Genomic DNA, 24,399 nt, shown 5'->3' on the forward strand with positions numbered 1-24,399 from the left:
GCCCAATTATTTTTTATTTAGATTTATTGGCCACTGAGTCACTGACCCCAATTAATTTGGGATAATTATATTATTATTTTCCACTTCAATCACATTCCAATGTTATATCTAATGTTGGAGACATAAAATAATAGTCATAGAATAAAATTAATCTCTTGACACAATCCAAGCATTGACTGACTTAGCGCTTGTGCAATGAAGCATTATTTTCTTCCAAGCGTACCTGGTCAGTCTTCGTTTCGAGGTCATAGATGAGTCTTTGAAAGAACAAGCAACTAGATACTCTTTTCTTCACAAGTTATATAAATAACCCTCTTGCCATAGACGAGCCTCTGAAAGAACCAGCAACTAGATACTCTTTTCTTCACAAGTTCTACAAAATGGGCCATATTCAAACCTACAAAAACTTTAATTTTGAGCACGATCTCTATTTTTGTCAAGTTATGATGAGATTGAAAGCTATGCATATGCTACTGACCCTGTTGTTGGTGATTGCAATATTGGCAAGTGTAGGATCAACTGTAATTGATGACGAAGCCCTTCCCGGGTGCAAAAACACTTGCGGAAATGTTTCAATTCCATATCCATTTGGCATAGGCGTATCAACTGTCACAAGTGAAAACTGTTTCTTGGAGGAAGAATTGCAACTCAGGTGCGACAACAAGTCTACTTTATACCGCGGTAACGACAGTAACGTTCAGATTTTGAACATAACCCTCCAAGGTCAAATGGACATGTTATTTTCCGTCTCCAAGTTTTGCAAATTAGGATCTCATACTTTACCAGAAACAAGAATAAAAACACTATCTGATATAAAAAAAACACAAGGTAATGAACAGATGCTTAGTACTCCAGCTTTCACCATTTCTAGCGAGCATAACAAGTTTATTAGTGTAGGATGTGACACTTACGGCTATCTCAATAGTTTTCGTGACGGTAATAAGTATTCAACCGGGTGCTTAACAAGATGTAATAGCAATTATATCATAGGTGATGATATGCTAAGCGATGGAAACTGCACGGGGATAGGGTGTTGCCAGGTTGATATTCCTCCAAGAATGAACAATATTAGTTTACAAACATTTAGCTTTAACAATTTCAGTGACTCTTCGGAGTTCGACAATTGCAGCTCTTCCTTTGTTGTCAAAAATGGTTACTATAAATTCTCTCTGAGTGATTTAAAGGATTCCCCACACGAGGAACTTCCCTTAGTAGTTGATTGGGCTGTTGGAAATGGCACGTGTGAAAATTCAAGGAGGGAAGCCAACAATGCATGCAAGAAGAATAGCGATTGTGAGGACTCGGCCACTGGATATGGTTACCGATGCAAATGTAAACAAGGTTATGAGGGAAACCCGTATCTTCCTGCTGGTTGCCAAGGTAATTTTTTTTATTTTTTTATTTGATTTTCTTTGCTCATTATATACCACTGTTCTCAATTTTAATTAAGAAAGTTAATTATTCTTGCTATTTATCAACTCTGCTTGCTATTTTACCCAATATTTCGCTTAATCAAAAACATCAGTTTTGATTTATATACATCTGTTTTTTTTTTTCTTTTAATTTCTAACGGACTTTTTTATTTTAATAGTATAATGTTTATTTTTTTTAGTTTAAAAAAAAGAAAAAATAGAGATGTGTGTTACAAAATGTATTTTTTGTGTTATTAATTATTTAAAAAAGTAGTAATGTGAAAATAGTATATTCAAAATAGAGTATAATTTTTATTTTTTTTTGGAAATATAGAGTATAATTTCAAAGCATATAATGATATGCCTACTCAAGATACGCCCGTAATATTAAAAATTTATCCCTAGTCAAGCCGTAGAAACAGTCAGACAACTGAAATCTTACGATTGGTTGACTTGTATTATTGACTTCAGAAATTTCATGAATAATAATGTTATTCTTAAATTTGAAATCGTATATTTCAATTTTAGTTTTGAGTAAATACATTTTTTGGTCCTCAGCAAATTTCACGATACCCGCTTTAGTCCCTAGCAAATAAAAAAGCTATCCGTGGTCCCTAAAAAATTCAAAATGAACTCATTTAGTTGAAATCATGGTTCCTCATAAATTCAAAAAAGATCTACGTTAGTCCTTCAAAATGACTAAAATAGGTCCATTTTAAATTTTTTAAGAACCACGAATAACCTTTTTATTTACTAGAGACTAAAGCACACATCATAAAATTTGGACCGAAAAAGGTATTTAATCTTTGGCTTTTACATCAATTTTCTATAGAAAATGGATCAGTGCATGTGTTTCTCTCTCTTCCCAATTTGTTACATTAAATGTAAAAGAATATAAAATAATAAAACTTTTGTATAACAAAATGCTCTAACAGGAATATTTACTTTAGTAATGAATGTGCTTGATAATAAAGTTATTTCTGTGACGGACTTGCAGATATTGATGAATGTAAGACATCAAACAATACATGCCTAAGTGAAAATAATTGTCACAACACCGATGGGTCTTACAAATGTTTCTGTCCTAAGGGGAAATATGGAGATGGAACAAAGGACGGAGGGTGCCACCGACGAAATATAGTTACCCAGGTTGTCATTGGTAAGCAACTAAGCGCATCCAACTCGATTATATTTCATTTTATTCTTTGTTTTTTCAACTCTTTTTAATGTTTCTGTTCATTCAGTATGTAAGCTTTTGATATTAGTTCATTGAAAAATTCAATAATTGCGTGCAAAATATTTCAAATGCAGGAACAGGTGCAGGATTCATGGTTCTAATTGTGGGAATTTCCTCACTGTACTTAATATACGAGAAAAGGAAACTCGTCAAACTGAAGGAGAAGTTCTTTAAGCAAAATGGGGGTATCATTTTGCAACAACGACTCTCTGCAGGAGAAAACACTTCTCAATCTACTACAGTGTTCTCAGCAGAGGAACTTAAGAAGGCCACCAACAATTATGATGAGAGCTTAATCATCGGCAGAGGAGGTTATGGTACTGTTTACAAAGGAATTTTGTCAGATAAGAGAATTGTTGCCATCAAGAAGTCCAAAATTGTGGATCAGAGCCAAATTGAGCAATTCATAAACGAGGTGATTGTGCTATCACAAATTAATCACAGGAATGTGGTCAAACTCTTGGGTTGTTGTTTAGAGACAGAAGTTCCTTCACTGGTTTATGAATTTGTTAACAATGGTACCCTTTTTGATTATATACACAAAGAAGGCAAGGCAGGTAATGTATCTTGGAAAACAAGGCTAAGGATAGCAGCAGAGGCTGCAGGGGCTCTATCATATCTGCACTCAGCTGCTTCTATACCCATTATACATAGAGATGTAAAGACTGCAAACATTCTCTTGGATGACACTTACACTACTAAAGTGTCTGATTTTGGAGCATCAAGATTGGTTCCTCTTGATCAAACTGAATTAGCCACATTGGTGCAAGGAACTCTTGGTTATTTGGACCCAGAGTACATGCAAACAAGCCAACTTACTCAGAAAAGTGATGTGTATAGCTTCGGAGTAGTGCTTGTAGAGCTGCTTACAGGGGAAAAACCTCTTTGTTTTGACAGGTCAGAAGAGAAAAGAAGTCTTGCTATGCACTTTCTATCTTGCTTGCGAGAGGATCGCTTGTTTGAGGTTCTTCAATTTGGCATTTTGAATGTAGAAAATAAGGAGGAGATCAAGGAGGTTGCTATTCTTGCCACAAAGTGCTTGAGACTAAGAGGGGATGAGAGGCCTAGCATGAAAGAAGTGGCAATGGAGTTGGAGGGGATAAGGCTAATGGAAAAGCATCCATGGATCAACACAGATATGAGTCTAGATGAGACTCATTACTTGCTTCATGAGGCATCATCTAGCATTCATGAACATGGTGATAGCAGCAGCCATCAAAATACTGGGTATGACAGCATCAAGGATCATGTACTCATTGACTTCGATGATCATGATGGAAGATGATTATGCTTCCATTTCACTTTTTTTTTTTTTTTTGTATAGTACTTCCACTTCACTTTAAAACAATGTTCAGCATATTTCTACTTCCACTAATTGGCCTATAGTTTTAATTCAAATATGTGATTCAATCTCTTGGGGTTAGCATGCATCCTTTTTGTAATCCAGTTGCATTTAATACCTTCAATGGTGATTGTTAACAACCTTGAGTAGGGGTTAAAGTGGGCTGGGTCAAGCTTTGCCTCGAAAAGTTCAAGCCTACGTCAAAAATTTTAATTTAGCCTGGCTCAAGCCTAGTATGAGTCTAACAGTTAGCCTAATTTGGCCCGTTTATAAAAAAAACAAATGGCCTGGCTTGGCCCGTTAGCCTGTTAATTTTTAACTTCCAAGCATAACCATGAATCAACTTTACAAAGTACTCAAATTCTGTTGCTACTCCAAAAATCATAATTTCAACGTCCAAGCAGAATCATGAATCATAACAAAACTAATACAATATGCATTTAAGTCATTTCTAAAAGCAAAATGCTCAAACTAAATAACATATATTTCATCAAATAAACAAATCCATACTATGTAAATTAAAATAACTACATGAATCCAACAAACACATCATGATGCTTGTAGTAAGTATAACCTCTCTCAAAAATCTTTTAATATATTCATATACATAATCTAACATGTTGAGATGTTGGTTCCTCCTATATAAGAAATAAAGTAAGATTTTTATTAAAATATAATTGAATATAATTAAGTTATAAATAATTGCACTGGATTAAATTTATATCTTTTTTTTTCTTCAAGACATACTCTATTTTATTTTATTTAAAATAAATAGTACAATATAGGCCGGTCTGTAGGCTTATAGGCCCGGCCTTTTGAAAGTGAGCCTACGGCCTTTTTTATTAAACAGGCTTTTTTAAAGCCCGAGCCCGGCCTATTATACAAAATATACTAAGTCAGGTCTAGCTTGATGTAGGTCGAGCCGAAGGCCCCTGTAGGCCGGCCCAGCCCGGCCCAGTTTCACCCCTAACCTTGAGGTCACCACCCCAAAAGCTAGCTCAAAGGGTGGGAGTGCCCAAGACCTTATAAATCTCACATTAGTTGTCCATACAACCAATGTGGGACTATATTTCTCAACACGTCCCCTCACACGAGAGCCCACTGGGCTTGAAGGGTGGACAACATACAAGCCCACCTACATATGGAAATTCCACTACAAAGAAAGTGGGATGCGGGGAGATTTCGAACGCTCTGATACCATGTTAAAAACCTCGAGGTCACCACCCCAAAAGCTAGCTCAAAGGGTGGGAGTGTCCAAGGACTTATAAACCTCACATTAATTGCTCATACAACCAATGTGAGACTATATTTCTCAACACACCCCCTCACACGAGAGCCCATTGGGCTTGAAGGGTGGACAACATACAAGCCCACCTACATGTGGAAATTCCACTACAAAGAAAGTGGGAGGCGGTGAGATTTCGAACGCTCTGATACCATGTTAATAACCTTGAGGTTACCACTCCAAAAGTTATTGGAAGTGCTCAAGGCCTTATAAACCTCACATTAGTTGCCCATACAAGCAATGTGAGACTATATTTCTCAAAATTGATGATTTGGTTTTTGGCAATTTCTAATTCTTCCCATTTGTGTAATTAGACCCATGCATGTGCTTTGTGCAATGTGAAGAGAGCTTCCTTGGCTTAAATGGGACCACGTCATGCAGTTTTACCAATCCTTATATTCCTTTCATGTAAGCTAATCCGTCTTGGCAAGTTTTTTAAAAATAATCGGATAGGCTAATTAATCCGTCTTGTTTTATCGCCACTAAATAATAAAATAAACGGAAAAAAAATAAAAAGTGAATGGGATGAGCGGTGAAGTTTGGAAAATTGTCACCTGCCTTCATCTTTTTTTTTTGGAAGATCTACTTACTTTCTAATGACTTGTTGCCATGAGAAAGATCAACCAAAATAGTTGGATAAGATTGATTTTATTTCGCTATTGACCGTTTCTTCCTAGGAAATTCATAACATCTTTAAATGTATGGAGTTCATCTTCTAATAAATATGTTAGAAAATCAAGTTTGAAATACATTTTTGTCATTTGTACATTAATACCTCTTAGGCTTTTCTTACCCGTTGCGGCGGACCCAAAATTTTTTATTTATGTCTGCACTTGGGGAGATTTCGAACGCTCTGATACCATGTTAAAAACTTTGAGGTCACCACCCCAAAAGCTAGCTCAAAGGGTGGGAGTGCCCAAGGCCTTATAAACCTCACATTAATTGCCCATACAACCAATGCGAGATTATATTTCTCAACACACCCCCTCACACGAGAGCCCATTGGGCTTGAAGGGTGGACATCATACAAGCCCACCTACATGTGGAAATTTCACTACAAAGAAGGTGAGAGGCGGTGAGATTTCGAACGCTCTGATACCATGTTAATAACCTTGAAGTCACCACCCCAAAAGTTAGCTCAAAGGGTGGGAGTGCTCAAGAACTTATAAACCTCACATTAGTTGCCCATACAAAACAACGTGAGACTATATTTTTCAAAATTGATGATTTAGTTTCTGGCAATTTCTGATTCTTCCCATTTGTGTAATTAGATCCATGCATGTGCTTTGTGCAATGTGAAGAGAGCTTCCTTGGCTTAAATGGGACCACGTCATGCAGTTTTACCAATCCTTATATTCCTTTCATGTAAGCTAATCCGTCTTGGCAAGTTTTTTAAAAATAATCGGATAGGCTAATTAATCCGTCTTGTTTTATCGCCACTAAATAATAAAATAAACGGAAAAAAAATAAAAAGTGAATGGGATGAGCGGTGAAGTTTGGAAAATTGTCACCTGCCTTCATCTCTTTTTTTTTGGAAGATCTACTTACTTTCTAATGACTTGTTGCCATGAGAAAGATCAACCAAAATAGTTGGATAAGATTTATTTTATTTCTCTATTGACCGTTTCTTCCTAGGAAATTCATAACATCTTTAAATGTATGGAGTTCATCTTCTAATAAATATGTTAGAAAATCAAGTTTGAAATACATTTTTGTCATTTGTACATTAATACCTCTTAGGCTTTTCTTACCAGTTGCGGCGGACCCAAAATTTTTTATTTATGTCTGCACTTGGGGTGCTGGCCCCCAAATTTTCTTTTTAAAGAAAGTTCAAAATATCTCATATAATTTTACTTTGAATAGCTTATATACCCTTATGTTTTTTTTTTAATCACTAATCCCCTATTATTATTTTCATCCAAATCCATCATTAACACCATTATAAACTTAATTAATCTACCTATTTTACCTTTATTAAAAAAATAAACTGGTGACAAAAAAGAACAAATACAACCAAATATATTTGGAAATTTACATCACTTACATAAAAGATTAAAAGTAAAAAGAAAATGCAAATAGAAAAAGTATATGTAAATCAAGAAAAAAAATAGACCGGGGACAAAATATAGAAAAAAAATAAGATCAAATATGTCGATAGTGAAACATTATTGAATGAAAAAAAAAACCAATTTTATGTACAAGTATTTTTTTAAAAATATTTTCACATAAATGTTTTAATATATATATATATATATATATATATATATATATATATATATGTATATATAACCAATATAAAAATTATAAATTCAAAGAGAAAAAATTTATTTTTAAAAAAATATGTATAACTAATACAACATAATTTAAATTATAAATTTAAATAAACAAAATGACATCTTTCATTCTGTAAAAAATAAAATATAAAAACTCAATCACGGTAAAAATGAATGACCATTCAATAATCAGTGACCATCCAACTCCGACATCCTAAAAAATGTTTGTCATTAAGTATTTTATAGACTTTTTAATGCATCCCACTAATTTCTACATGAAAAATTATTAAGCTTATTAATAATATTTTTTATGGATAGCCTGTTAATAATATTTATTATTATGTCTATGAGATTGGAAAATATTTAATATTTAAATTTAAATTTTTTAAATTTGAATATTGAACTTGATGGGTGAAAAACGAGTTCAGCATTTAATGTTTCTTTAGTGAAAAAAAAAATATATATAATAAATTTAAATTTAATACAAAATTATAGATTCAACGAAAAAATATTGAAAATTATGAAAATATATGTATAGTTCATAAAAAAATAATTTAAATTTGAAATTTAAATAAAAAAATAAGAAATCACATATTTATACTTTAAAAGAAACTAAATTAAAAATTTAACTTAAAAAATAATACAAAAAGAAAAAAAAACTTTTCTGTACAAGTATTTTTAAATTTGTTTTTAACTTAAACGTTTTACATATTATTTTAATGTTCCACACTACTTTTTACATTATAAATTATTAAACCTATTAACAATATTTGTTATTATAACTATTGGATGGAAAAAGTATTTAATATTTAAAATTCAAACTTTTCAAATTTGAATTTTGAACTTGATGGTTGGGAAAAAAGTTTAGCATTTAATGTTTCTGCAGTCGGAAAAAAAAATATAATAAACTTAAATTTAATATAAATTATAGATTAAATGAAAAAAATATTTAAAATTATAAAATTGTATGTATAGTTGAAAAATATATTTTAAATTTGAAATTTAAATGAAAAAAATAAAAACATTACATATTTTGAATTTAAAATGTATGTATAGTTGAAAAATATATTTAATATTTAAAATTCAAACTTTTTAAATTTGAATTTAAACTGATGGATGGGAAAAAAATTTAGCATTTAATGTTTCTACGCTGAAAAATGGAAGGGGCAGGATATACTTACCTATGACGTACCGACACTTCAAAATTCCTGACGTGTCGTGTCCGACACTTTTCGACACTCGCCGACACTCCGACACTTCTCGACACTCTGACACTTCTCGACTCTCCAATACTCCTTGCAAAGACTCAAAAAAGATTCAAAGGTTACGTTGCGTTGCATTTTGAGTTCCAACTATTAGATTCATTGGATTACAATTACTATTTTATTTTATTTTTTTGTAAATAAAGAGGGGCTAAGCCCCAGAAACAGAAAGAAATTACAAATCAGAAACTAACAAGCTAGACATATTTCTAGCATCAGCAACTATAAGTTCCATCAACTGAGGAGGAGGATCTTTAAAAATCTTGAAATGGAGATTATTAGTCTGCCCAGCTTTAGCTAACCAATGAGCACATTTGTTGTTTTCTCTCTTGGTATGAACAAGATGAATAGTCCAATCTGCTTTTAACCATAATCTCAATCTGCTAGTGACTTGAGAGTCCCTAGGATCTTCATGCTGCTCCTTTAACATCTGGATGGCTTGGCTAGAATCACATTCTAGCTCTATTCTTTTTAATCCTGTTCCCCAAAGCAGTTCCAAACCTTTCAGTAATCCCCATAATTCTGCGATTACAATTACTATTTTATTTGAGTTTAATATAAACATTTGGGATATCTTATGTTTCTTTGCAAAATTGATAGGTATTATAAGTTTAGTTTTATTTTTTTTGATAAATTATTGAATATTAAAGTTAATATATATTACATAAATTAAAAATATTATATAATATCAAAACGTGTCCTTGCGTGACGAAATTTAACATTTTTAGAATTAACGAGTCGTGTCGTATCTCGTTCCTGTGTCGGTGTCGATACTTACCACCAAAAAGTTTATCACTTTTACAATCAACCTAATCACCGTTTTCTATCAATCTAATGGTTATAATTTATTGGAAATTAATAATTAATTAATAGGTGCAACTCAATAATTTCCAATAAATTATAATCGTTAGATTGATAAAAATCACCGGTGACTAGATTGGTTGTAAAGATTATAAACTTTTTTGGTGGTAAGTATATCCTTCCCCAAAAAAGATATATAAAATAAATTTAAATCTAATATAAAGTTATAGGTAAAACGAAAAAATATTTGAAATTATATAAATATATGTATAGTTGATACAAAAAATTAAATTTCAAGTTTAAATGCAAAAAAAAAGATATGACATATTTATATTTTAAAAGAAAATAAATTAAAATTTTAACTTAAAAATAATAATGAGAAAAAAGTTCCATATAAGTATTTAAAATTTTTTAGCATAAACATTTTAAATAAATTTTAAAACCAAAGTATACTTACACTTATAATTATATTTATTTAAGTATACTTACACTTATAATTATATTTATTTTTTTTAAAATTATATGTGTCTTTAAAATATAAATCTGGCAATTTACCAATATATATATATATATATATATATAAATCTGGCATAACTTATTATTTTTAAGGATTCATTTTTTCTGTCGTGACTGCCGATAACTTATCTGCATTAAGCCTAAAATGACGTCGTTTTTAGACAGAAATCAAGGTGTTTTAATAATTTTAATTTATTTCAGGGTTATAACAATCTTTATAATTATAATATTTTAATCTTTCAACCCAAAACTATGTCGTTTTGGAAGTGAATACAGATAACTTATTTGTAGTCACCATAGAAATATTTTTCTGTCTTTTTAAATATAAAACATATTACATGTTGATATAAAATGTTGACAATTAGAAGAGACAAATTGGTCTCGGCCCACCCCACCCCTCAAAATATTTTTCTTCTTCTTATATTTACTATCTAACAAACCCGTCTTTGTGTGACTAAGTGTTTGTTAGAATATTAAACATAATAACTCAAATATTTGTCGAACTCTTCATCTAATATATATGTCACAAATACATGCACTTCAAAAAGTCGATTTAGAGACAACTATAGAAAAGATAAATAGATATTAATATCGATGCAACTATAAGAACCTTTTTTGTTGATAAATATAAAAACCTATTACATGCTGATATAAAATGCTGACAGTTAGAGATTGCAAAATGGGCTCGCCCCGGGGGGCCGACCCGTTCCACCCGCCAACACGTTTTCCCCCCTTATATTTATTATCTAACAAACCATGATGATATAAAATGTTGGCAGTTAAAGATGACAAAATGGGCTCTTCCTAAAGGGCCAACCCACCCCTTCTGCCCGCCAACACATTTCCCCCCTTATATTTACTATCTAACAAACTCGTCTTTGTGTGGCTAAGATCATTGGATTTATTGCTGTAAATATTTCAGAAACAAGCATCTAAAAAAATGAACAATTATATTATGATAAATGAAAGTTCATATCTGAGAAATATTAAAAGAAGCCGAGTCAAACTACGTAATTTTTGAATGACTACAGGATAAGCTAATACAATGACATTTTTTTTCATTTTAGATCAAATGATCAAACAAGATGCATTTGCAATGTTTGGTGGACCGAAAGTAATCACTAAGCCCACAGGTATAGAACTTTATACATGGAGTAGAGTTTCCTTTTAACTATCAAAAGAAATTAATTCTTATTGATTACTCAATTAATACTTATGCAATTAAGCTAATTCTTATTGATTACTCAATTAATACTTATGCAATTAAGCTAATGAATGGTATTTTGAATTACCACATTCAATTTTAACTATAAAGTGTTTGTTAGAATATTAGACGTATTAACTCAAATATTTGCCAACTCTATTTGTACAAAAAGTTAGAATTAGGTACCTCATAGTGTTGATTTACATAAAATACAAAGATATACCGATTTCTTTTTTCCCGTGTATCACAGCGGTAATAGACTAAGCTACAACAAAATTAAGTAATTTAAAAAATTGATTGATATAGGGTTTGAAACTCTGACCCAAGCAAACCCTTGGGAGCTCAATTGCCAACTGAGCTGCTCTTTAACTTATTTTTACTAAATAGCTTATATGTGGGTGAGACCCATTTTTCTTTCTATATTTGTATTTTTCTCTCTCTCAATTTTTTATTTTATTTCTATTTTCTTGGTTAACGAGGGGGCCTAAGCCCAATTATTTTTTATTTAAGTTTATTTGGCCACTGACCCCAACTAATTTGAGATAATTATATGAAAAAAGTATTTCTCCAGTCACCGGAGATAAAGTTATCTCCAATGAGCTCAAAACGACGTCGTTTTAAGGTTATAATATTAAAAATTATAATGATAAAGACTAATATAACCCTGCAATATATTAAAATTACAAAAATATCTTGATTTCTATCCTAAAACGACGTCATTCTAGGCTCACTGGAGATAACTTATCTCCATTGACCGGAGAAATCCTTTACCCTAGTTATATATAGTTAATATTGATTTTGATTATAATACATTAGAAAAATAAAAAACCAAAATTAGTTAAAAAAATTGGGAGAAGCAAAATCTCTAATGCTAATAAAACAATTTTAAAGTAGTAATATTATAAGCTTTCCCACTTTAGGTAGTTTATAGTCCCTAAACACATTCTAATTCTAATTAATTTTCTCTATGATCAATCTTGCAAACTGATTTATAATATATTGATGAAATAAAAAAAGTTGTGAGAAATCATTAAAAAAACGAAACATTGTTCATCATCTCTTATAATTGTTAAGCATGTTCATACTAAAAAAACATGTTTTTAGACAAAGAAATAATATAGAAAAGTAAAAAATAAAATAAAATTAAATAACCAAACTCTATTTTGTGCTTAACGGCAAGCAATTTACTTTTTAATTCGTCTTCATTAAACTGCTTGCAGTTCATCTATTAAACTGACAGTTTCAAGATTAGTTCAAAAAATTTGTGAGAAAAACATGAAAAAAAAGAGAGAAAGATCTTTCATGCTAAATAATATGGTAAAATAATAAAGTTATAACTTTCGCTATTTAGGTATTTTATACTCAAAATATATATCTGATCATTAACAATATGGGGGAAAAGTATGTAATGTTACTTTAGATAACTTTGTCTAATGTTCATCGAAACAATGTTATTTTGAGGTTAAAAAATTAAAAAATTAAAATGATAAAGACTGTTATAACCCTAAAATAAATTAAAATTACAAACACACCATGATTTTTACCCCAAAATGACATCATTTCGGTGAATATTAGACAAAATTATCTAAAATAACTTTAGAAAAAACAAATCCTTATTTTAAAGGAGCTAAATCTATTGAAAAATTCTGAAATTTATTTATTGGTCGTACTTTAAAAGTTGAATTGTAGAAAATTATTTTCTCTAGATTGATACCAATTCATCCTCATACACAACTAATTCTATTTTAGAAAATTGTTAGTGAAATTTTTTATATTATTTTCAAATACTTAATTATGATAATATTTTACAAGTTTTATTAAAAAATAATTACACAAGAGGTTAAACTGATTTTTCATTAGATAGCAACTTGTATTTAGCTGACAGTTTTAAAAGAAAATTACGTTACACTTGATCAAAATTAATATAAATTAATGTACACACAATTTAATAAGGATACTCTTGTCAGAAATATTTAAGCATTTTCTGAACAACAAATTCAAATCTCTTACTTTATATCATTTAAATATGCACCACTTTGTTAGGTACGCTATTATTATATTCCATGTTAATCACATTCTAATGTTATTGAACCCATTTAATAATGAAAATATATTGTCTTATGTTACATGAGATAATTTTATCTCGTATATACATAAAAAGTAAGTGAGACCTACTTGTTTTCTTTCTATCTTTTCTCATTAATAAATTTTATATAATTTTTTGTTGTTGTATGACATAATTTTGACTTATATAATATGAGAAAATATATTCCCAAAATATAGTCATCGAACAAAAATATTTCTCGACGACAAAGGACATGGACCAAAATAAAGTAAGGATCTCTACCCCACTGAGATTATATATATATATTCTGTAGGGCACAAATAATTGGAATCCAAGAATTGACCGACTTAGCACATATGCAATGAAGCATTATTTTCTATTCTCTTTCTTGCTTTTATCCAAGCGTACCTGTTCAGTCTTCGTTCGAGGTCAACATTAATCTCACAAGTAAAATAAATAAATAACCCCGTTGCCATAGATGAGCTTTTAAAAGAACCTACAAAACTTTAATTGTGAGCACTATCTCTCTATTTTTGTCAAGTGATGATGAGATTGAAAGCTATGCATATGCTACTGACCCTGTTGTTGGTGATTGCATTGGCAAGTGTAGGAGCAACTTCAGTTGACGAAGCCCTTCCCGGGTGTAAAAACACTTGCGGAAATGTTTCAATTCCATATCCATTTGGCATAGGCGTATCAACTGTCACCGATCGCAACTGTTCCTTGGAGGAAGAATTGCAACTTTGGTGCAACAAGTCTACTTCTACTTTATACCACGGTAACGTTCAAATTTTGAGCATAACCCTCCAAGGTCAAATGGACATGTCATTTTTCGTCTCCAAGGTTTGCAAAAAAGGATTTGATAGAAACATGACATTCGGTAATAAACCCGGACTTAGAACTCCAGCTTTCACCATTTCTAGCGAGCATAACAAGTTTGTAAGTGTAGGATGTGACACTTACGGCTATCTCAATAGTTTTCGTGACGGTGAAAATTATTCAACGGGGTGCTTAACAAGATGTAATAGCAAAGTTGATATGCAAAGCGATGGAAACTGCACGGGGATAGGGTGTTGCCAGGTTGATATTCCTCCTGGAATGAAGAATATTACCTTACAAGCATTTAGCTATAACAATTTCAATGACTCTTCCGAATTCAACAATTGCAGCTCTTCCTTTGTTGTCAAAAAAGGTTACTATAATTTCTCTGTGAGTCATTTAAAGGATTTCCCATACAAGGAAGTTCCCTTAGTAGTTGATTGGGCTGTTGGAAATGACACGTGTGAAAATTCAAGGAGGGAACACAACAATTCATGCAAGAAGAATAGCGATTGTGAGGATTCGGCCACTGGATATGGTTACCGATGCAAATGTAAACGAGGTTATGAGGGAAACCCATTTCTTCCTGATGGTTGCCGAGGTAATTTTTTTTTTATTTGATTTTTATTGCTCAATATTATATACCACTGTTCTCAATTTTAAGAAAGTTATTTGAGCTATTTATCACTTTCCTTTGAATTTTGTTTTTCATTGATTAGCACTGCTTGCTATTTTACCCATTATTTCGCTTATTCAAAACATCAGTTTTTTTTTTTTTTTTTTCTAACGGACTTTATTAGTTTAATATTATAATGTTTACTATTTTTTTAGTTTAAAAAATTAAAAAATAGAGTGTGTTAAAAATGTATTTTTTTGTTATTAATTATTTAAAAAAAGTAGTAATATATGTGAATAAATTATATTCAAAATAGTGTATAATTTCAAAGCAAATAGTAATATGCCTAGTAAAGGCGTAGAAACAGTTAGACAATTGAAATCGTATATTGGTTGACTTGTATTATTGACTTCTGAAATTTAATAAATAATAATGTTATTCTTAAATTTGAAATTGTATATTTCAATTTTAGTTTTTGGGTACGCTTTTTCTGCAGTTAACGGCAGATAAGTTATCTGCAGTAAGCCCAATACGACATCGTTTTGGGGCGGAAATCATGATGTTTTTGTAATTTGAATTTATTTTAGGGTTATATTAGTCTTTATATTTATAATTTTTTAAGATTTCAATACCAAAATAACGTCGTTTTGGGAATAAATACAGACAACTTATCTGCATTAACTGCATAAACATTTTTCCCTTAGTTTTTACACCAATTTTCTATAGAAAATGGATTGGTACATGCGTTTCTCTCTCTTCGCAATTTTTTCCATTAAATGTAAAAGAAGATAAAACAATTGTTGGAGAAAAACTTTTGTTTAAATGCTTAAAAGGAAGGAGAATTATGCACTTACCACCAAAAAAATTTATTACTCTTACAATCAATTTAATCACCGTTGTGTTCGTCAATCTAACAACTATAATTTATTGAGAATTAATAACATTTATTATGTCACACTTATTAAATAATTATTAATTCTCAAAAATTTATAATCGTTAGATTGACATAAATCAATTATAATTAAATCGGATGTAAAAGTGACAAATTTTTTTAATGAAAAGTATATCTGCCCTAAAAGGAATACGTAGTCCCTTTTATTTTTTGTAGAGGAATATATAGTCATTTATTTCAGTAAATTTGCTGTTTTGCTTAATAATTATTTCTGTTACACCAATATTGTAGACATTGAGGAATGTAAGAATGGTTCACATGACTGCATAAGCGATCAAAATTGTCGTGAAACAGAAGGGAGTTTTGAATGTTTCTGCCCTGATGGACAATTCGGAAATGGAAAAAGGGAAGGTGGAGGATGCCAAAAAAAGCGAGACGATACACTTACCAAGATTCTCATTGGTAAGCAAATAATCACATTTGGATTTATTTTTCTTCCCTTTTTTGTCATACACTTGTATTTTCTTTTTCATAAACCATGTAGATGTTTGTTTAGTACGTATAACATAGTTATTAACTAAGAGCACAATACAAGCATTGCATTAATTATATTTTGAAAATAGGTGCAGGTGCAGGATTAATGGCTCTATTTATGGTGACTTCTTGGCTATACCTTATATTCCAGAAAAGGAAACTCATCAAACTGAAAGAGAAGTTCTTTAAGCAAAATGGGGGTATCATTCTGCAACAGCGACTCTCTGCAGGAGAAAACACTTCTCAATCTACCACATTGTTCACAGCAGAGCAACTTAAGAAGGCCACCAACAATTATGATGAGAGTTTAATCATCGGCAGAGGAGGTTATGGTACTGTTTACAAAGGATTTTTGTCAGATAAGAGTATTGTTGCCATCAAGAAGTCCAAAATTGTAGATCAGAGCCAAATTGAGCAATTCATAAACGAGGTGATTGTGCTATCACAAATTAATCATAGGAATGTGGTCAAACTCTTGGGTTGTTGTTTAGAGACAGAAGTTCCTTCACTGGTTTATGAATTTGTTAACAATGGTACCCTTTTTGATTATATACACAAAGAAGGCAAGTCAGGTAATGTATCTTGGAAAACAAGGCTAAGGATAGCAGCAGAGGCTGCAGGGGCTCTATCATATCTGCACTCAGCTGCTTCTATACCCATTATACATAGAGATGTAAAGACTGCCAACATTCTCTTGGATGACACTTACACTACTAAAGTGTCAGATTTTGGAGCATCAAGATTGGTTCCTCTTGATCAAACTGAATTAGCCACATTGGTGCAAGGAACTCTTGGTTATTTGGACCCAGAGTACATGCAAACAAGCCAACTTACTCAGAAAAGTGATGTGTATAGCTTTGGAGTAGTGCTTGCAGAGCTTCTAACAGGGGAGAAACCTCTTGGTTTTGACAGGCCAGAAGAGAAAAGAAGTCTTGCGATGCACTTTCTGTCTTGCTTGACAGAGGATTGCATGTTTGAAATCCTTCAAGTTGGGGTTTTGAATGAAGGAAATAAGGAGGAGATCAAGGAGGTTGCTATTCTTGCAACAAAGTGCTTGAGACTAAGAGGGGAGGAGAGGCCTAGCATGAAAGAAGTGGCAATGGAGTTGGAGGGAATAAGGCTAATGGAAAAGCAACCATGGATCAACACGGACGTGAATCTAGAAGAGACTCATTACTTGCATCATGAGGCATCATCTAGCATTCAAGAACATGGTGATAGCAGCAGCCATCAAAATACTGGGTATGACAGCATCAAAGATCGTGTACACATTGACTTCGATGATGCAAGATGATTATGGCATGGCAGCATACACTCCACTGCATTGAATATCAAAGTTCTGCTACAACCTTTGGTAATCTTTATGAACAATTCAGTTATTTTTGTTGTTTTGATGTATGTTATAAATATTATGTGTGTGTAAAGAAGTGAATAAGAGCACAGTGGAGCAATCATATTATTTAACTAGTATATTACTCTTGTGTTGTACGGAGAAAAAAGAAATCAATTTCTATCTCATAAAAGTTAATGCTAGTCATAGAAATAAATTTTTGCATTTTATTTAAATCAACACTACGAAGTATCTAACTCTAGCTTTTTGTACATGAAAAGTTGACAAATATTTGAGTTAGTATGTGCAATATTCTAACAAACACTTCATAATTGAAGTTGAATACGGTAATTCAAAAGAATATTCCTTAACTTAATTGCATAAGTATAAATAATTAGTAACAATAATTTGGTGAAAAATATGAAAAGTCAACTACTCACAGGGTTGGAAATAACTAATCATAAATACCTTTAAAATAATGATATACTGCAAAACATTGAATGGTTATTCCTTTTAATTGAATAATTAATAAGAAATAATTTTTTTAGTAGTTCAAACGAAACTCTACTCCATGTATAAATGAAGTAGAGGAATATATAGTCATTTAACTATTTAGGTTAGTGATTATGCCCAAATATTGTTCCATCGCTATTTTCGACGAAATATTTTCCATTGATTAATTTTGTCTATATTTGAGATTTTTTTCTAGTAATGTCATATTTAAAAAATGATTCACATTTATATACTTTTCACATTTTAATGCTAAAGAAAAATAAATAATTTTTAATATATTCCCTCTCAAACCTTCCAAATATGGGGAACCTTAATTTTAAAGGTGAGAAAAGTTTTGGAGGATTTTACAAAAATTCTCAATTCCCTTTCTCCATTTCTTTAAACTCATAAACAATGAAAATATACAATAAAACCCTCTCATTTCTTTCTTTTTCCTCCTAAAAGTGACTCCAAACAAGCTCTTAGTCTTTTACATAGTTAGCTATAAGTTTTCAAAAACCTCTTGAATAATATCGTTTGGAGAAATTAATTACTAATGGGGCATTTGGTGGAGGAAAATTCTTTTAAAGGTTACGGAAAATGAATTTTATTAAAATAATGGTCTTTATTTCATGAAATATACATAAAATGTCACATGATCAATTCCTCAGGGTATCATTACTATTTGGCACTCAGAATGGATTTGCAATTATTAGAGTTTGTAATTGAATCTTATTAATCTTATTTATTATGTTTGCAATATTTTTATAACAAGAATTATATATTTTATAATAAGATTAAGGGAAAAAATTAAAAATCCTTCTATAATTTTGCTTCGAATCACTAATCTATTTTTAATCACTTATCACCTATATATTTTTTCCATCTAAACACATCCTTAACACCATTAAAAACATAACTAATTTGCTTATTATAACACCTCGTTTGTAGCTGGTGTATTAACATACAAATGGTATTTAAAAGCACAACTTGTAATAATTAATCGCAGAAGCAATATACAGTTTTCTTCAAATAAGCAAGCTAATCCTCATGGTGGATTAACTTATTCTTTCAATAACAATTCTTATGTAATTACAACACTAAATTAAAATCTGAAATACCTCGTACTTATAAATAACAATTCAAAAGCATTCATAACTCATGGTGCTACAATACAAATACTAGAGTCAACATATAAATAGATTATTTAATAATGGCATAGACAACCCATATGCTCACCACAAAAAACAACGTAATTCATCAAGTCTAGTCATAATAAATTCTCCTCAGGGTAGAATGAATAATCATAATATGCATGACTCATAACAATAATGAAATCTTTATGCTGGCCTCTTGCCTTTATTAGTGTATGTCTCACGAACGTCATCTCCTAAAAATGTGCCCCAAGAAGGGGTGAGATTTCTAACAGAAATCTCAGTAAGACAAGGGGTCCTCAAGGGATCCTCCACCCCAAGCTCACTTACAGATATAATATAAGTTCTAAAACAGTGCATGCAGTATATGAAGAAGCATACTAATAACAAGATAAGGGAAATGGCTATACCGGGTCATTCGTAGCAGTAAATAATGCAGTATATAAAATGAGCATGTCATGCAATATATCAAATGAGTGTGCAATGCCGCATATGTCCATGTCATGTGTGTATGCATCCTACTGGCCAGAGAATAAAAAGTAGGGATTACATACGTCTGCAATCTACAGTACAAGGAGTCCACTATGTACCTTACACACGGAGTTATCATCTTGCATGTGGCCCGACATGCTCAGGGATTACTGTCTCGTGTGGAATACCCCATATACATATTCATATGGCAAATGCACTATATCATAATCCAGCTCAATAGCATATCCAATACTCATAACATAAACAGATATAATTCTATAATCCAGCTCAACAGCATATCGAATGCTTTTAACATAAACAAATATAATTTTCATAATCCAGCTCAACAGCATATCTAATGCTTATAACATAAACAGATATAATTGTCAGAAAACATACCATGCACATAGACCAATCTCCCATGGGGTTTGGCGGAACAAGTAACGGATAAAACTGAGGACCAAAAGCTTACCTGTATCGTAAAGTCCTCTAAAACCAACTCAGTACCAACGTGGTCACCAACAACCAAACAATCCAACAAGTCGCAATCTGGTTTAATAGCAAACACATCATCAATAATCATATCCTACAATTTCATGTCAATGTAACATGTTTTCTTTTTCGTTTAGCGTACTGCAGGCTTCTCCCAAAGCCCCCAAGCACAAACTGTCTTTACCAATTTTAAAACTGCAGTTGCAACTCTTTACCAAAATTTTTAACATTTTCATATGTTAAACTAGACATCGTAAGCTTTCCAATCACATATTTTATGTCTCATTTGGAGTTGTATAACTCCAGTTATGTTTTTCGCAAAAGTGACTGCTACAAACAGAATTTAAGCAACCAAAACGGGACTTCAAATTGACATTGAGATCAAATCAGTTATTCAATTGATACTAAATTTTACAGGGTTGTAGCCCTATATGTTAGCTTCATATAGGTCCAAACCTCACTTAGTTTGAAGCTCTAAAGCTTGAGATATCGCGGTTTTATCAAACTAGTGCGTTGTTGTCACATTTGCACTAGGCAATCGATTATCATACAGGGGTATGATATGCCTCTGCCATATGTAGTTTTCCAAGCTAAAATAATAAGGATTAAGTCAGAAAAGAGTACTTTATATACATATTTTCTTATTATATTGACTTTTCAATTTCAATAACGTTTCTCGCCTATTTGTTATGTTTATATAGGGAGAAAGAAGGAGAACACGAAAGTTTAAAAGCTTGGTGGCGCGAATCCGCACGGGGGGTGCTGCTAAGTCGCTCCAGTTTCCCTGGGCCATTTTCCAGAAAAGTGGCGCAATCTTGCGCCACAGCAGCGCGATCCAGCGCCACTTCTCTGGGCCATTTTCCAGAATTTTGGCGCAATCTTGCGCCACAGCGGCGCGATCCAGAACCACTTTGCGAGAAATAATATCACCGTGCTTCTGAAGGGCAATTTTGGAAGAAGAAAAGAAGGGACTATAATAAGGATGCTTCATGACAGAAAAAAGGACTCGACTTTTGGACGTCAGAGAGAAAGAAAACAAGGATTTCAAAAGGAGGAGAGGAACGAAGGATTGTTCTTAGTCTTCTTTTTTTGTAATTACACTCTTCATCTTTATCTTTTATAATTGTATGTCAGCCATGACCATGGTTGGCTAGGTACTTTTTATTGTAGTTAGGGTCACAAACTCTATGTGAACCCTTGTTACATTGGATTGATTTATTTTTACTCATTTATATATTTATCTTTATCTCTACTATGTGCGTAATTTCTATCTTCTTTGTTAGAACTGATCAATCTAATAGTTGATGATAGTTTGAGGGTTGTAACCCTAGATAGGAATATTGGGGTTTTGATCTTGAAAGGGAGTAGGATAAAAATTTGTATGCGTGCTAGGAATAGACGTATATTTGGTTGCAGATGTTTTATTTATCGTGTTCATTTCTTAATTTCATGAGGGATTGCTAAGGGATTAGGGTTCCAATTGGGGTTAAAGGGTTAGATTGCCAAGGGATTGTGATTTAACTAATTATTTTTAGATGATAAATTATCTTAGTATTTATGTAAATGAGTATTGTAAATCAATCCAACGTAAGAAGCAGGGATCATTTGGTGAGTGTACTCTAGCTACAATGCTTTCTCATATTTTTACAAATCAATCTCTATTTTTATTTTTCATCACAAAAACCCTAAAAATACGTTCTTGTTTTTAGTTCTTATCTTTAATCAATTCAACAATATTTCTCATACCTATTTGAATCCTGCCATCTTAAAAGGACGATTATTTGATATTCGATCACAATCATGTGGAGACGATACTTTCTTATCATTATATTACTTGTGCGATCGGTACACTTGCCGGGTAGCATCAAGTTTTTGGCGCCGTTGTCGGGGATTGGCGTTTCCTATATCATATAATCTTGATCTTTAAGATTGGATTTTGTGAATATTTTTATTTTATTTTATTTATTTATTTTTATTTGAAAAGTGCTACTAATCTCTTTTCTGAGTTGTATGCGAGGCAAAACTGCAGAATTTCTATTTGATTCTGAGATTACAAAGACTGAAAGGAGAAATAAAAAATTTGCTCGGAAGAAGCTTGAATGCAACGAGTTAGAGACACTGCCTGAAGAACCACAAGAGATACCAGCTGAATCACTAATCATGGCAGCAAATAATGATGCAGAAAATCCACTCATGGACACTGTTCTTACTCCATATTTTAACATGCCTAACTCAAGCATTGTTCAACCTGATATTGGTAACAATAATTGGCAGCTTAGGTCTTCCAATATTCAATTGGTGGAGAGAGCTCAGTCTGGAGGAGAGGAGAATGAAGATCCTCACAGATTCATAGATAGATTCCTGATGATTTGTGACTCAACCAAACATCCTCAGGTGTCCAATGATGCAATTCGGTTGAGGTTGTTCCTTTTGCTGTTAAGGGAAAAGCTCTTAATTGGTTGGAAAGGCAGCCTGCACGAAGCATTCATACATGGGATGATTTGTCTCAAAATTTCTTTGTTGAGTTCTTTTCAATGGAGAGATACAATCAGATGGTGAATGATATCACCAATTTCACTCAATTAGAGGGTGAAACTATGTGTGCAGCATGGAACATATTAAAGGATTTAATGAGGAGGTGTCCTCATTATAACTTGACTGCTGGTAATCAGATGAGAATCTTCTTCAACGATTGTAAACCTGAATTTTGGATGGTGTTGAATGGTGCAGCAGGTGGTACTATTAAATCCTTGAGAGCAAATGAGACTCTTGAGCTGATTGAAAGAATGGCTGCTAATGAAAATGAAGGTTTGTCATCTAAGTCTAAGAGAGGTATCCTTCAGCTGGAAGGTAATGATGTTGTGCTGGCTGAAAATAAGTTATTATCTCAGCAAATAGCAAATTTGACTTTAAGGCTTGATAAAATGCAGCTTTCTGGTGTTCAGGCTCAAGCTATTGTTGTTGTGTGTGAATATTGCCAGGACAATCATGAGTCTAATGAATGTCCTTCTTTGCTGGCTTCTGATTCTCCTCAACAAATGCAGGTGAATGACATTTGGTATGATCAAAGACCTCCTCAGCAAAATATTCAAAGAAGTCAGAATTTTTCTACTGGAGACAGTAATTTCCAAAGGAGGATTCAGGGAACTGGTCTTGATTTCAAATCTAATAACTATTTGCAGCCTCCACCAATCCAACCCAAGGAACCTTCTGATTTGGAGAAGCTAGTAGGACAAATGGCTCAATAATCTAATGCCTTCATGGATGAGACTAGAGCTAATACCAAGAACACAAATGCATCTATCAGAAATTTGGAGAATCAAATTGGCCAACTAGGTAAACAAATTGCTTATAAAACTTCAGGTACATTTCCTAGTAACACAATTACTAATCCAAGGGAAAATTGTATAGTTATCACAACCAGAAGTGGTAAAGTGGTGGTATCTCCAGAAAAGCCAAACATAAATGTGGGAGGTGATGAGAAGCTTAATGAAGTTAAGAAGCCAGAAAAAGAAGTTGGAATTCCTTCAAAGGTTATGAAGCCTCTTCAGAAAGGTGAAGAAAAAGAGCAACCGATTGTTGCTGAAAAGAAGAAATTTGAGCTGAGTCCTGGTTATTTGAGAGCTATGGCACCTTATCCTGAAAGATTCAAGCAAGATGCTTAGAAGAAACAATATGGAAGGTTTCTTGATATATTCAAAAAGTTGCATATCAACATTCCTTTTGCTGAAGCTCTGGCTAGTATGCCTAATTATGCTAAATTCATGAAGGATCTTTTGTCAAGGAAGCACAAGTTGCAAGAGTGCCAAACTGTAGCACTTACTGAGGAATGCAGTGCTATTATTACAAGGAAATTTCCTCCTAAGCTTCGTGATCCTGGAAGTTTCAACATTCCTATTGAAATTGGTAACACTAAAATTGGCAGGGCATTATGTGATCTTGGGGCTAGCATTAATTTGATGCCTCTTTCTGTTTGTAAATCCTTGGGGATCACTGAGTTAAAGCCTACTTTGGTATCCCTTCAACTTGCTGATAGATCTTTAAGGAAGCCCAGTGGTATAATTGAAAATGTCCTTGTGAAAGTGGACAAATTCATTTTTCCAGCTGATTTCATAGTGTTGGACATGGGAGAGAGAACTGAAATGCCTTTTTTGCTGGATAGACCTTTCTTGGCTACTGCTCGAGCCATAATTGTTGTTGAA

The 24,399-nt window shown here is 32.3% G+C and overlaps 1 protein-coding gene across 1 annotated transcript; it reads left to right on the plus strand.

The window, feature by feature from the left end:
- The first annotated feature begins 461 nt into the window (after positions 1–461).
- On the plus strand, positions 462–17,552 carry LOC133314700 (uncharacterized). The gene is made up of 6 exons (XM_061516220.1): positions 462–1,380; positions 2,410–2,571; positions 2,724–3,854; positions 14,020–14,817; positions 16,016–16,186; positions 16,348–17,552. Exons 1-6 carry the CDS (start codon positions 462–464, stop codon positions 17,550–17,552), a joined length of 4,386 nt encoding a protein of 1,461 aa, XP_061372204.1.
- The last annotated feature ends 6,847 nt before the right edge of the window (positions 17,553–24,399 follow it).

Source organism: Gastrolobium bilobum, unplaced genomic scaffold (assembly GCF_033153095.1).
Source record: "Gastrolobium bilobum isolate Gb01-03AN ecotype WA unplaced genomic scaffold, APGP_CSIRO_Gbil_v1 utg7360, whole genome shotgun sequence".
NCBI lineage: Eukaryota > Viridiplantae > Streptophyta > Magnoliopsida > Fabales > Fabaceae > Gastrolobium > Gastrolobium bilobum.

What these genes read in the sequence shown, in the direction of transcription:
- LOC133314700 (XM_061516220.1), top strand. Translation starts at nt 462, where the DNA reads ATGCATATGCTACTGACCCTGTTGTTGGTGATTGCAATATTGGCAAGT. An exon ending in TCTTCCTGATGGTTGCCGAG is followed by an intron (nt 14,818 to 16,015) that starts GTAATTTTTTTT and finishes CCAATATTGTAG; the next exon opens with ACATTGAGGAATGTAAGAAT. An exon ending in ACTTACCAAGATTCTCATTG is followed by an intron (nt 16,187 to 16,347) that starts GTAAGCAAATAA and finishes TTTTGAAAATAG; the next exon opens with GTGCAGGTGCAGGATTAATG.